The sequence below is a fragment of the Amblyraja radiata genome, chromosome 1 (genome assembly GCF_010909765.2).
Source record: "Amblyraja radiata isolate CabotCenter1 chromosome 1, sAmbRad1.1.pri, whole genome shotgun sequence".
NCBI lineage: Eukaryota > Metazoa > Chordata > Chondrichthyes > Rajiformes > Rajidae > Amblyraja > Amblyraja radiata.
The window spans coordinates 28,821,953-28,837,521 of NC_045956.1; the positions used below are offsets into that span (position 1 = coordinate 28,821,953).

Here is a 15,569-nt window from a genome sequence, read left to right on the forward strand (position 1 = left end):
GTGCGGGGATCGCTGGTCGGCGTGGACTCGGTGGGCCGAAGGGCCTGTTTCCGCGCTGTATCTCTAAACCTAACTAAAGAATGCATCCTAGCTGCAGTCCATCAGTCCGAAATAAGGGAGGATCCATACAATATGCTGCCATTGTTATATTGCATGTTCAACTCTCCTGCACAGGATAAATATTTTGGGTATAATATTTGAATTTGCGACAGTAGCAGTACCTTGCATTTTTTTTAAAGCTTTTAAATTAGTAAAGATTTCAAATGGTTTAATGAGAGTATTACCAAATAGAGAGTATTACACATCGCCAAAACAGCCAGAAGAGTAGCTCTAGGGCCAAGGTCACCCATGATCTTATTGAATGCTGGAACAAGCTCATGGGACCAGAGCCTAAAGGGCCTGTTCCACTAGGCGATTTTTTTTGGCGACTGCCAGCGACTGTCATAGTTGTAGCAGGTCGCCGAAAATCCGGCGACTGGACTAATGGGCCTGTCCCACTTAGGCGATTGTTTTAGACGACTGCCGGCGACTACAACAATGGAACTCACCAAAGTCAGCACCGGAGACAACCTACGTCATCCTGGCGACAACCTAGGCCATCCTGGTCACAATCTATGCCATCCTGGTGACAACTTACCACAGCACCTAGGACAGGAGAAGACAAGCTACGACAAGCCCACGGTCGGCGACTTTCGCCGAAAAGTTTTGAACATTTCAAAATCCAGCCGCGACCAGAAAAACGCTTCGATTCTTTGGCCGACTGAGGAGACGACTCACGGCCATACAGGCGACACCCCAGCGACCATGTGGCGACAGCCTAGTCACCGACAGTGGCCTAAAAAATCACCAAAGTGGGACAGGCCCTTTAAACCTGTTTTTTGATGTTTGTGCTTTGTTAATAACTATCTTTCTATAAAGCATCTTAAAAAGGGAGCTGAATGAAGAAGTAAGTTGGGGCGGCTCACAAAAGGGAATTTGAGATCACATTGTTGGTTTAGAGCAGAGCCTCTTATTCTGAAGAGGGGTCGCGACCCAAAACGTCACCCATTCCATCTCTCCAGAGGTGCTGTCTGTCCCGCTGAGTTACTCCAGCATTTTGTGTCCACCTTTGGTGTAAACCAGCATCTGCAGTTCCTTCCTACATGAGCCATAATTAAAATTAGTTCAGTAGAAGCTGCTCAGAATTGGATGAGCACAGAGAACATTTATTGTTGATTGGCTAATGATACCTTATTCTTCTGGAATCATACATCACTTTCTAGTCAGGAAGATTGAAGTTGACCTTGTCCCATTTTCTCAACTGGATTCCAAGTGGAATTCAGAATGACTTGCAATACTATTTTCTCAACATGACATGTTTAGTTTAGAGTTACAGCGCGGAAACAGGCCCTTCGGCCCCATGGGTCCGTGCCGACCAGCGATCCCCGCACATTATCCCTATCCTACACCCACTAGGGACAATTTTTACATTTACTAAGCCAGTTAACCTACAAACCTGTACGTCTTTGAAGTGTGGGAGGAAACCGAAGATCTCCGAGAAAACCCACGTGGTCACGGGGAGAACGAACAAACTCTGTACAGACAGCACCTGAAGAAGGGATTGAACCCATGTCTCTGGGGCTGCAACCGCTGCAAGGCAGCAACTCTACCGCTGCGCCACTGTGCCGCTAGACTGAACCAGGCACCAGGAAGGTAACACATCACCCTGAATTCATGTCCACGGCTGTCTAAAAGGTTCCTGTTAGTTCCCATCAACACCTTTGCACTAGTGCTCCTCTTATCTTACCTAAACGAGCCTCCTACAGTACAATGAACTAAACTTAAGTCTTGAGAAGTTCAGGCCGGCTACCCAACACCTTCTCAGCAACAGTTAAGATTGGACAATAAGTTCCGACCTTGCTTGTCCCACCCAGATCCTGAAAAACTAAAAGAGAACGGAAATGAGGGGAGTTGCAAACTTAGATGCACGTTGACTCTGCTCACTTAACACTTTCACACAAGCTAAAACTAAATCCGTTCACCTTGATTTAAAAGGAATTTATTACCAGAATAATGTGTAGGAAGGAATTGCAGATGCTGGTTTCAACTGAAGATAGACACAAAAAGCTGGCTGGAGTAACGCAGCGGTATCAGACAGTATCTCTGGAGGGAAGGAATGGGTGACGTTTCGGGTCGAGACCCTTCTTCAGACGAGAATGATGTCTGGATTAGAGGGTGTCTGCTGTAAGGACATGTTGTTTTCTCTGGAACTTGCGAGGTTGAGGTAAGACCTGATAGAGGTTTGTGAAATTAGAGAGAGGCATAGATAGGACACACAATCGGAACATTCTTCTCCGGGTGGAAATATAAAAGACTAGAGGCCATAGCTTTAAGGTGAGAAGGGCTACGTTTAAAGGCGATATGCAGGGCTAGATTTGTATACAAAGGACGGTGGGTGCTAGCAGGGTTGGTTGTGGAGGCAGATCAATCCGTGATTTTTAGATATCCACGTGGATTTGCGGGGATTGGGGGGCATTGGATCTGTGAGATTAATTGAACTTGGCATCATGTACGGCACAGACATTGTGAGCTGAAAGGCCTGATCTGTGTTCTCCCATCCATTGCTGATCAAGTCAAATCAAGAGTCATGAGTGTTTTATCGTCATATGTCCTAGATTGGACAATGAAATTCTTACTTGCTGCAGCACAACAAAATATGTAAACATAGTACATAACGGGAGAAGAAAAAAAAGTTCAATAGACAATAGGTGCAGGAGTAGGCTATTCGGCCCTTCGAGCCAGCACTGCCATTCAATGTGATCATGGCTGATTATCCCCAATCAGTACCCCGTTCCTGTCTTCTCCCCATATCCCCTGCTATTTTTAAGAGACCTATCTAGCTCTCTCTTGAAAGCATCCAGAGAACCTGCCTCCACCGCCCTCTGAGGCAGAGAATTCCATAGACTCACCACTCTCTGGGAGAAAAAGTGTTTCCTCATCTCTGTTCTAAATGGCTTACTCCTTATTACTAAACTGTGGCCCCTGGTTCTGGACTTCCCCAACATCGGGAACATGTTTCCAGCCTCTAGCGTGTCCAAACCCTTAACAATCTTATATGTTTCAATGAGATACCCTCTCATCCTTCTAAACTCCAGAGTATACAAGCCCAGCCGCTCCATTCTCTCATATGACAGTCCCGCTATCCCGGGAATTAACCTTGTAAACCTACGCTGCATTCCCTCAATAGCACGAATGTCCTTCCTCAAATTAGGGGACCAAAACTGCACACAATACTCCAGATGTGGTCTCACTAGGTACAACTGCAGACATACTCAATAAATAAACAAATATAGTGCAATAATAATAATAGTCTGTTGTAATTCAGAGCTTATTTGTTGTTGTGTTTAATAGCCTGATGGCTGTAGGGAAGAAGCTGTTCCTGAACCTGGACGTTACAGTTTTCAGGCTCCTGTACCATCTTCCCCGTGGCAGTGGTGAAATATGTGTGTGGCCAGGATGGTGTGGGTCTCTGATGATGCTGGCTGCCTTTTTGAGACAGCGACTTCGATAGTTCCGTTCGATGGTCGGGAGGTCAGAGCCGTTGATGGACTGGGCAGTGGTCACAACGTTCTGCAGTCTTTTCCGCTCCTGGACATTCAAGTTGCCGAAGCAAGCCACGATGCAACCAATCAGTATGCTCTCTACTGTACACCTGTAGAAGTTCAAGAGAATCCTCCTTGACATACCGACTCTCCGTAATCTCCTCAGGAAGTAGAGGCGCTGATGTGCCTTCTTTATAATTGCATCAGTGTGCTGGGTCCAGGAAAGATCTTCGGAAATACGCACACCCAAGAATTTGAAGTTTTTGACCCTCCAGCATTGTTCCATTGATGTAAACAGGATTGTGGGTCCTCATCCTCCCCCTTCCAAAGTCCACAATCCGTTCCTTGGTTTTACTGATGTTGAGAGCCAGGTTGTTGTGCTGGCACCATTTGGTCAGTCGGTCGATCTCCAATGGAGACCACAGATGCAGGATATTTAACGTTAAAATAGAAAATGCCTGACACATTCAAGATGGTGGCATCCTTGGGGAGAGTAACACAGAAAGGTCATCAAACCAAGACCTTAACTCTGTTTCTCTCTTCACACCTGCAGTGTGATCTACAGGCATTTCCATTCTTCCCTATTTGTGTTTCCCAATGAAGTTATCATTGAAGTCTTCATTTCCATTGCAACTGTTGGAAACTGGCTGCATCTGTTCAAACCTCTTCTCAATGTTTAGGCTTGCCTGCATTCTGTGATTCAGCTGGATATTTATTTTAAAGGTAAATTGGCATTTTAAGTTTAAATAGAGAATTTAATTACTGGCTTGGCAACAATATTTTGTTTATCGCAACCTGACAGCTGTTGGATTATTCCTTGCCCAGAACGACTGTTTCGACTTAATCACCTCTGTTAAATAGAAAAATCAGTTAAGCAGGTACTGTAAGTATCCAAAAGGCACACGGGAAACATGATTTGGACCGTTGGCTCGATCCAATTCTGCTTTTTGCTTGTGATTATCAAGTTTAATTGGTCTAAATACTGCAGTATTTTTGAAGTTGTGGAAAAATAGAATTATATTGGATGGGAAGGAAAAACCGAGGCGATGGTTCATTCTTTAAAGGAAATGCATTTTTTAATTATATTTTGGGTTTCGTCCCACTGACCCCATGCTTTGTCCATTGAGTCCATAGCTCGCTCCCATCCCTCGGTTTCTCTCCTCACATTCAGCGATACAAGTAAGTAGCCTGTCCGCATCCACTGGCAATGGCACAAGAGGGCAAGAATGTCTTTCGCAGCTACCGTAATTCCCATTATTTTGGTTCATCTATTGTATCCAGGTTGGCTGATGATGTAAAAATAGGTGAGGCTTTACCCCCTCACCGGGTACTTCCTCTGGTGAGGAAGCACAGCCTCATATTTAGTTTAATTTAGTTTCAGATTTAGTTGATACAGGGGTGTGGAAACAGGCCCATCGGCCCACATAGTCCGCGCCGATAATCGATCACCCGTTCACACCTAGTTCTACGTAATCCCACTTTCGCTTCCTACACACTTTTGTCAAATTACAGAGGCCAATTAACCTACTAACCTGCTGGTCTTTGGAATGTGGGAGGAAACCAGAGCACCCAGAGAAAACCCTCACGATCACAGGCAACACAAGAACCTACCTAGCACAGAGAGCCCTCATAGTAAAGATCAAACGTGGGTCTCTGGCGCTGCGAGGCAGCAGCCCTACCTGCTGCACCACTCTCATGGTAAAGGGATGCCAATTTAAGATTGAGAAAAGGAATTTCTTTCCTCAAAGTGTTAGAAAAATAGAAACATCGAAAATATAGAAACATCGAAAAATAGGTGTAGGAGTAGGCCATTCGGCCTTTCAACCCGGCATCACCATTCAATATGATCATGGCTGATCATCTAAAATCAGTACCCCGTTCCTGCTTTTTCCCCATATCCCGTGCTTACTTTAGCCCTAAGAGCTAAATCTACAGTGATTCTCGCTTGAAAACATCCAGTGAATTGGCCTCCACTGCCTTATGTGGCAAAGAATTCCACAGATTCACAACTCTCTGGGTGAAGAAATGTCTCCTCATCTCAGTCCTAAATGGCCTACCCCTTATTCATAAACTGTGACCCCTGGTTCTGGACTCCCCCAACATCAGGAACTTTTTTTCCTGCATCTAGCCTGTCCAAAAATCCTTTAAGAATTTTATATGTTTCTATAAGATGCCCTCTTATCCTTCTAAATTCTAGTGATTTTTTTTTTTTAATTTTTGAAATTTTCTACACTGGAGAGTTTTCCAGCCTGTCATATCTGAATCTTCTAATTTACCAGGAATGGATTGTAACTTTTTTCACACAGAGAGTGGTGAATCTCTGGAATTCTCTGCCGCAGAAGGTAGTTGAGGCAAATTCATTGGTTATATTTAAGAGGGAGTTAAATGTGGCCCTTGTGGCTAAGGGGATCAGGGGGTATGGAGAGAAGGCAGGTACAGGATACTGAGTTGGATGAACAGCCACAATCATATTGAATGGTGGTGCTGGCTTGAAGGACCGAATGGCCTACTCCTGCACCTATTTTCTATGTTTCTATGTTGAAACCAGCATTCCTATACATATGTTCATGTTAGCTCAGGTGATAGTACTTCCAAGTTCCAAGTTCTTGCACTCTGCATGTCTTGTTGAGGTACAAGTAAATAAAGGGCCAACTATAATCCAGAAGTCCCAACCTCACACGAATATGACTGATTCCAAGCCTGGTTAGGAATGTGGAGCAGTTCTGAAATCATTACATTGCCATTTCCTCATTTTTCTTTCAGACTGTGACCAGTTTCAAATTGGGCTTAATTTTATCAAATGTCCAAAGTGACTTGAGGGTCTGTGCGGAATAGTGCTGTAACCATGTATAATGTCTTATAATAAGCCTTTTATTATGTTTCTGGCTGGGTCTTCGGCAAATTCTGCTTATTTGAATCATAACATACAAATCAGGATCACGAGGGTATCATGAGTGCAGCTTTGTAAATTAATTTGCTTCTGACAGACTCAAGCCTGTTCCGACTGCCCAGCGTGAGGCCTGGGGAAGATGGGATTGTGGGTAAGGAGCCATGTCATTCCTTCCATTATCTTGATTCAAAATGCTATTTACAGCAGTTGGGCCTGAGATTATTGTGCTCTTCTGAAGAAATATAAGTTCACGCATTCATCTCCTCGTGCCTTGACTACTGCAACTCCCTATACACTGGCATCAACCAATCATCCCTGTCCCGCCTGCAATTGGTCCAAAACGCCGCAGATCAAGTCTACTCTGCCATTCCATTATGGCTGATCTATCTCTCCCTCCTCACTCCATTCTCCTGCCTTCTCCCCATAACATCTGGCACCCGCACTAATCAAGAATCTATCCATCTCTGTATTGAATATATCCACTGACTTGGCCTCTACAGCCTTCTGTGGCAGAGAATTCCACTGTTGCATTCTGGAAAATCAGCCAATTTGTGTACAGCATTCATCAATAAAAGATTAGACACTAGGCGTATGTGAAAACATTTCTCTCTGAATTTCATGTATCAAAACTTTTCATTATTTGCAAATCTTTGATAGGTTTCTGCCCAAGCCATTTCTTAGCAAGAAAAAGGTGGAATTCTCTGCCACAGAAGGTAGTGGAGGCCAATTCACTGGATGTTTTCAAGAGAGAGTTAAATTTAGCTCTTCGGGCTAACGGAATCAAGGGATATGGGGAAAAAGCAGGAACTGAGTACTAATTTTGGATGAACAGCCACAATCATATTGAATGGTGGTGCTGGCTTGAAGGACCGAATGGCCTATTCCTGCACCTATTTTCTATGTTTCTATGTTGAAACCAGCATCTGCAGTTCATTCCTACACATATGTTCATGTTAGCTCAGGTGATAGTACTTCCAAGTTCCAAGTTCTTGCACTCTGCATGTCTTGTTGAGGTACAAGTAAATAAAGGGCCAACTATAATCCAGAAGTCCCAACCTCACACGAATATGACTGATTCCAAGCCTGGTTAGGAATGTGGAGCAGTTCTGAAATCATTACATTGCCATTTCCTCATTTTTCTTTCAACTATAAAGGGCCTGTCCCACTTAAGTGATTTTTTTCAGAGACTGCCTGCACCAGTCACAGTCACAGCAGGTCGCCGAAAATTTTCAACATGTTGAAAATCCAGCGGCGACCAGAAAAAGGTATGACTCTTTGGGCGATTACTCACGACCAAACAGGCGTCACCCAAAAGAGTCGTACCATTCTTTTGGTCGCCGCTGGATTTTTGACGTTCTGAAATTTTTCGGCGACCTGCTGTGACTATGACGGGTGCCGGCAAGTCACCGAAAAAATCGCGTAAGTGGGACAGACCCTTAAGTATAACCTTGTAACTTTAACCCACATTAAACTTAATCATATCAATCAGAAGAGTCCTCTTCTGAAACATCATCTTGTCCATTTTACACCACAAACGCTGCCTAACTACTGAGTTCCTCCAGCAGTTTGTTTTAAATTGCTTGTACCATCTCTCTACCTGCTCCAGCATCTTTTGGACTGTCAGACCCTATTGTTTTTATTTTGAGTGCCTGCGCGTACATTAAAGGATTCTAGCAGGTTTCACACAGCCCTCCAAGATCAAACGTGTTGGTAGATGTAGTCATTTCCCTGGACTCTCCAAGTTCGGAAGTTGATCTTGGTTTACTACTGTCACATATTCTGTGATACAGTGAAAAGCCTTGTCTGTGTACTTTCAGTCTAATCATTCTAGACATGAGTACAATCACCGTAAACCCTGGAGAACAGCATGTATGAGAACACAAATGTATATCTCTAGCGGAAGTTAAACAGGAGTTTTGGAAAAGTCCAGTGGAACAATCGTTGTCAGACATAGGAGCACTTCGTAGCACTTAGCCCTTTCAGTCTGCTGACCCTTAATACCATCGCAGCTGATATGATTGTGATTCCAACTCCACATTCCCTTTCTCCCTTTGTTAACCTTTTCCCCCGATTTACCTCTGTTTTTAAAAACATAAACTCTCCGATTCAATTGCCTTTTGAGAGGATCAAGCTAAGACTATTTATGGGTGTACAGTTGATTAGTACGGGTGTCGGGTTATGGGGAGAGGGTAGGAGAATGGGGTTAGGAGGGAGAGATAGATCAGCCATAATTGAATGGGGGAGTAGACATGATGGGCCGAATGGCCTAATTATACCCCCATCATTTATGACCTTATGACTAATGATTCTATGATAGAAAATATATTGTGTCATCTCTGGCTTAAAAATGCGTTTCCTTATTTTTTATTCAACTGTAAGAGGAAAATTATCAGGAGAACCTGGATAGGCTGGAACTGTTTTCCCTGGAGCACAGGAATGAGCAGATCAGAGGTATACAAAATCCACGAGGGGACATACATAAGGTGAATAGGAAGTGTATTTTTCCCACTGTAAGGTCATAAGTGATAGGAGCAGAATTAGGCTATTTGGCCCATCAAGTCTACTCCGCCATTCAATCATGGCTGATCTATCTCTGCCGCCTAACCCCATTCTCCTGCCTTCTCCCCATAAACCCCTGACACCCAGGGAGGGAAAACTAAAACTATAGGGTATAGATTTAAGGTGAGAGGGGAAAAGTATAAAGGGGAGGTGAGGGGCAACCTTTTCCATGTGGAACGAGCTGCCAGAGGAAGTGGCAGCGGTGGGTACAATTCTAACTTTTAAAAGACTTTGGACAGGTGCATCGATAGAAAAGTCAGAGAGAGATGGGTCAAAGTATTTCCCTATGTGTCAGTACACCAGACAATAATATGGCAGATAGGGCAAGCTCAGATGGGCAACTTGGTCTGCATGGACATGTTTGGCCAAAGAGCTTGTCCCATGCTATATAAGCCTGTTACTCTACTGAATCTATCTTCATTACGTCTTTTGCAAAAATACATTGTTTCTCCCTCCTGAGTAGCAAGAGAGACATTTCCTCTATCTTGTGAGCTTAATTGATAAGGCTGAATGATGTTAAAAATATAAAATGGATTTCTGGGTTCGATTACTCTTATATTTAAGGGCCTGTCCCACTTTCACGACCTAATTCACAACCTTTTTTACTCGTGGACATTTTTCATCAGGATAGAAAAAACGCCCCGACCTACTTGATGCCACGAGTACCTACGACTAGCATCACGTCCTGCTACGACCTTCCTACGACCTCATACGACCTCGTGACAACCATGCTGCGAGCATGAGTCAAGGGCAAACTTGGCAGAGGTCGTGAATTTGGTCGTGAAAGTGGGACAGGCTCTCTAGTCTCAAAGCAGGTTTTTCTCCAGTAGATTGATAAAGAAAGGCAAGCCCAGGCTTGAGACTTTTATAAGTATAATCTAGCCCAGGAATCTATTTTATATTTTTAACATCATTCAGCCTTATCATAATTATTAGGAGGTTTCATATCTGTATAGAAATTAGGCCCTGGTTCTTCTCCCTCTGATCACCATGTTAACATGAAGACATTATACAACCACTAAAACACGGAACGACCCTTAACCTCTGACAATGAGTATTCCATCAGGGAGAAGATTAAATGGGATCTTTGTGATACATGCAGCTGAATGATTTTAATTTAAGAATTACTGAGTGCGGCCTTGGGAATGAAAGGAAAGCAAATGCACAAGGGGTCGACCCGGCCAGGCCATGGTGCCGGTCGGTGGTTCCGCTTCTCTGGTGCAGGCCGCACCCAACGGACCTGCACCAGAGAAGTACAGTTGTACCAAGCCAATTAACCTACAAACCAGTACGTCTTTGGAGTGTGGGTGGAAACTGAAGATCTCGGCGAAAACCCACGTGGGTCACGGGGAGAACGTACAGAATCCATACAGATAGCACCCGCAGTCAGGATCGAACCCGAGTCTCCGGCGCTGCAAGCGCTGTGCCCGCCGTTAACAAAATGTGTCAGAAAGTAGAATGTATATGACTCAAAGTTGAATAGATCTTTGTGGGGAGCTTTCTTCAAGATCAGTGGCAAGAACCATTGTTTTGTTACAGCTTTCAAGTTGTCACTGTGTGCGTCCTCTTTGCATTCTGCCTATGGCGAGTCAAATGAGTCGCTCTGCATTCTGTACATTCGCTTTCTCATTCTGCATACTTCTGCATCCCAATGCACATGCAGAAAATCTTCCACTCTCAACAGTCCACACATTTCATTCAAACCTGTTTGAAGGATTTTGACATTTGTAGGATTCATTCTCAGTTATCTGACTTGCAAAGGAACAATTCATTTGTCTCACGAAATAACCAAAAGATGAAGATTTTTTCTTGGCAGTTTTCACTTGAATTAATCCTGGATAGTTTAAAAGTTTCCAGCAATTCATAGAAATAAATTGTAAAATGTATATATATATTTTTGCTGCTTACTAAATGTGGCCATTATATCGTTAAATGTGGAAGGATCAAAGACCTTTGGGAAATTTACACATGATCATTTGGCACTGATTGCAGACCGGAATTATGCTGTAAACTTACATAGGAAGTGTATAGGTTTCAGGTTGTTCAAAATGTCTACGTTAGTTTAGTTTACAGATACACCACAGAAACAGGCCCTTCGGCCCACTGAGTCAGGGCCGACCAGCGATCCCCGCACACTAACAACTACATAAGGGACAATTTACAATTTTACCAAGCCAATTAACCTACAAACCTGTAGGTCTTTGGAGTGTGGGAGGAATCTGGAGCACTCGATGCAACCTCATACAGGTCACGGGGAGAAGGCACCAACTCTGCACAGACAGCACCCGTAATCAGGAGCGAACCCGGTCTCTGGCGCTGTATGGCAGCAACTCCACCGCTGCGCCTCCGTGTCGCCCAGTGTGTTAAATTGTTTCATTATTTTACATTCCGATTCTGGTATAGATATGACCAGCATTTATGCTGTTAAATCTGACTTGTTTACCAGTCAGTTGCATGAATAATTGTGTATGATTTAATAATGGCATGTTGATCACGAGTCGGCTTGTGGATGTTGCTGCTGGAACAAAAATAAAAGACGACCGGTATAAAAGTGGATTAAGTTTGGCCTGGGAACCCTTGTGTGATTGTCTGGGGCTCTTGACAACAAACTTTAGCTTTTCCAGGTTCCAGGCTACTGATGGGCTGTCGCAGTAGGGGTGAACCAAGTATATTATGTAATATAATGCAAAAGATCTCGCTGCCAAAGATAATGAGTCCAATTGTGCTTTCCATAATTGACTGTAAATTATACGGCGGTGTGATGAAGAGGGACCATGTGAATTGTGAATGCCCCCCCCCCCCCCCCCCACAAATTACAAGATTCTTTCTGCTGTTCTTCCTTCAGCCTTAGAAAAACAGCGGGCTACCCTTAACTTTCCCATGAGGATCATGAATTGTTGCAACTGTGCAGTGTTGCAACTGGGCATTAATGCCAGCTCTACCTGACAAAGAAAGTTAGGGTTAGCAGAGTAAGTACCATTTTAATCAGGAGATTTTGCATTTCTGCAATGCCAGTCAACTTCCTGGGCACAGAAAGGGATTTACGGATGTAAATGGTGCCGCAGCAATCCTATAGCTCGTAACTTTCAATGAGATTTTTTAAATATTTTATCAAATAATATTTATCTACTTCTATTTCTCTCCTAATCTTTTCACTACCAAGATTTAACACCTAGATCACTCTTTTACCTTTTCCTTTGTATTCTTTCTTTAAATGTCACTGCATAAAAGCATGCTTTAGTTTAGTTTAGTTTAGAGATACAGCGCGGAAACAGGCCCTTTCGGCCCACTGAGTCCGCTCTAACCCACGATCTCCGCACATTAACATTATCCTATACCCACTAGGGACAATTTTTACATTTACAAAGCCAATTAACCTACAAACCTATACGTCTTGGAGAGTGAGGAAACCGAAGATCTCGGCGAAAACCCACGCTGTCGCGGAGAGAACGTACAAACTCCGTACAGACAACACCCGTAGTCAGGATCGAATCCGGGTCTCCGGCGCTGCATTCGCTGTAAGGCAGCAACTCTACTGCTGCGCCACCGTGCCACCCTGGTCCCATCAGGTCCAGATGCTCTATTAGGAACTTGCATGTACAGCACTTTGCAGGGCAAAAACCTCTCGAGCTGCTATGCAAGTGATTTACCTGGTTGGCAGTAGCGACCAGCTCTCCGCCTGCTGAGGCCCTAAATTTTTCAATTCCCTCCTTCAAACTTTTTTGCTACATTATCACCTTTTTTCATCGCACAATCAGTTTTCCTCAAGCCTTTATGTTGTGCCTCGGGGCAATTTGCTATGTCGGAAGTGCAAGTTGCTGCTTTTACTCTGTTTTGCAAGTAGTGCAGGTAGAAGTATCCCTGAAGCATACTTGTGAAACGTCATTCTGCCTGTCATTCCATATTTGCTGTAACTGAACTTAACAAGCACACTAATACCACCATTAATTAGGGCAACGTACTGACAAAGCTAGTCAAGCTGCTGCCTCACAGCACCAGAAACCCTGGGTTCAACCTGGGTTCAGGGGTGGCACTGTGGCGCAGCGGTTGAGTTGCTGCCTTACGGTCTCAGAGACCCGGGTTTGATCCTGTCTACGGGTACTGTATGGAGTTTGTATGTTCTCCCTGTGACCACGTGGGTTTTCTCCGGGTGCTCTGGTTTCCTCCCACACTGGCAGGTGCTTAGGAGACGTACAGGCTTGTAAGTTAATTGCCTTCAGTAAAATTGTAAATTGTTCTAGAGTGCAGGATAGTGCTAATGTACAGGGTGATAACTTGTTGGGCCGAAGGACTTTGTTCCTTGCTGTATCTCTAAAGTCAATCCTTATCTCCAGTGCTGTCTGTGTAGAATTTTCATGAGACTGTGTGGGTTTTCTTTTGTTCCTGTTTCCAATCGCATTCCAAAGATGTACAGGTTGGGAGGTTCAATGGCTGCTTTCCACGTCCTTAGTCCAGGATGTGTGTAGTATCTGGGAAAGGTTGATATGAATATAGGGAGAATAAAATTGGATCAGTGAAGCGTTAGCGCACAAAGAGCGCTCGATAGTGTGTGCACTCAGTGGGCCTGATTTCAAGAGTCAAGAATGTTTTATTGTCATATGTCCCAGATAGGACAATGAAATTCTTGCTTGCTACAGCACAACAGAATATGTGAACATCATACATAACGGGAGAAAAAAAGTTCAGTGTGTGTATATACACATGCACACATACTCAATAAACAATTGTTGTTGTGTTTAATAGCCTGATGGCTGCAGGGAAGAAGCTGTTCCCGAACCTGGACATTACAGTTTTCAGGCTCCTGTACTTTCTTCCCGATGGCAATGGTGAAATGAGTGCTGTCTGACTCTCTTTCCAACTATAATTAACACTTGCTTCTTGTTTTTGACGGCAGGTCATCGGATTATGGAACTACCTACGTGAAACTGAACCTGCAGCCTGGCACCACCAACATAATTACCAATTTTTATATCTGCCCTGCAAATAAGAAAAAGGTATGTGCAAACTATACAGTGGAGCAGGAGAGCAGACAGAGGCAGAGACCGGCTATTTAAAATGATCTTTATGTTCTGGTTTTGCCATATCTGCATTATCTCCAATGTAATTTTTTTGTATTGCTATTGAAAGGAAGAGATGTTTGCTGTTAAATGTCACTGCTGTGTCTCACTTGCATTCTGTACAATGTGGCAGGGAAACGAATGCCAGAACACTGGTGATTTCCCCAGAGGATGCCACTATTTTAGCGTTGTCAAGAGAATTGGTCTATTTTTTTTCTTTCCGTCGTCTTGTTTATTTGTCAATGGGTTGACATGTCGAGGCCCCGGCATGAAGCCCACACCTTGTCTGAAGGCCTGTCTTTCTCTCGTGATTGTCTTAACAGCGAAAGCCAGGTAGAAAGAAATAAGCTATTTTAAAATTCGCATTGTAAGACTTAAAATGAGATCCATTGTCAGGGTAACATTAAACCCATTACTATTCCAGAAAGTCGACAACCCTGAACAGTTTGGTATTGAGTGTTCCAGTCTGTAATTGGCAGAAACATGCTGATAAGTGTTTTCTAATGTGAGTTGAATGAATTGATATGTTGGTTCCTGAATGAAAGGCTTAAATTTCAGTGTGAAATTACACACACTGCTTTGAATTTTGAGCCCAGCATCTGGTATATTAACTGTGAAAATACAACTTAAAGAGCAGCATAGACACCTTCTCTATTGCAACTGAGCTATTTTCTTCTAAATTCAACATTTTCTAGTTCGATGACTGGTTCCAGCATTAAGGCCTCAGTTTGAAGCCTAAAAATATCTGCATTTTGAATTATACATTACTACATACAGTGCAACGTTTCATTCAACAGCTGCATCTGCACGACAAGCAAATGAAACAAAATTGTATTGCTGTGTACTTGAACGGGCGCGGCAGTGCAAGGTCATTTCCGTGACGTGTCGATATCAACCTGACAGACTGGTGCAAAGTAATTAGTTGGATGGTATTTTCTGGCCTTGCTCTTTGTCTGCTTTAGTGAAATTAATAACCCAGTGTTTGGAGTTGTCCCTCGGGCCAGGCAATGTACACACAATGTTTTCATAACCAGCTTTTATGCACGTCCAATCTTCTCGTACTAAGAAGACAAGAAAATCTCTTAAATTTACTGTTTTCACAAAATGCTATTAATTACATTTGTATAGCTTTGGGCACTGTTTGAAATTAGTAAAGAGCTTGCACTATCCAGTCACATCAAGTAAGAAAATTAAATATTCTTGGGTGTTGAGAGAGGTGTTGGAGATAGGATTTATGTTCAAATGACATTTCATCTGCAAGTAATACAAAACAAATGCTACTCTGAGTGGCGTTTGTTAGTAGGTTTCAAAAACCACGTTAACTGTTTTTGAAGAGAGACACAAAATGCTGTAGTAACTCAGCGGGACAGGCAGCATCTCTGAAGAGAAGGAATGGGTGACGTTTCGGGTCGAGACCCTTCTTCAGACTGATGTCAGGGGAGTGGGTGGTCCAGAGATAAAATGTAGTCGGAGACAGTAAGA

General features: G+C 43.4%; 1 protein-coding gene across 3 annotated transcripts in view; it reads left to right on the top strand.

The window, feature by feature from the left end:
- sorcs2 (sortilin related VPS10 domain containing receptor 2) overlaps positions 1–15,569 on the top strand; it is a 776,963-nt gene that overhangs the window by 290,517 nt on the left and 470,877 nt on the right. For all 3 annotated transcript variants that reach the window (XR_004411679.1, XM_033019211.1, XM_033019222.1), the window contains exon 3: positions 13,925–14,024. Coding sequence is in view for 2 of the 3 variants with exons in the window: in XM_033019211.1 (XP_032875102.1) it covers positions 13,925–14,024 (100 nt within the window). In the remaining variant the exon portion in view is untranslated. The remainder of the gene's footprint in view (positions 1–13,924; positions 14,025–15,569) is intronic.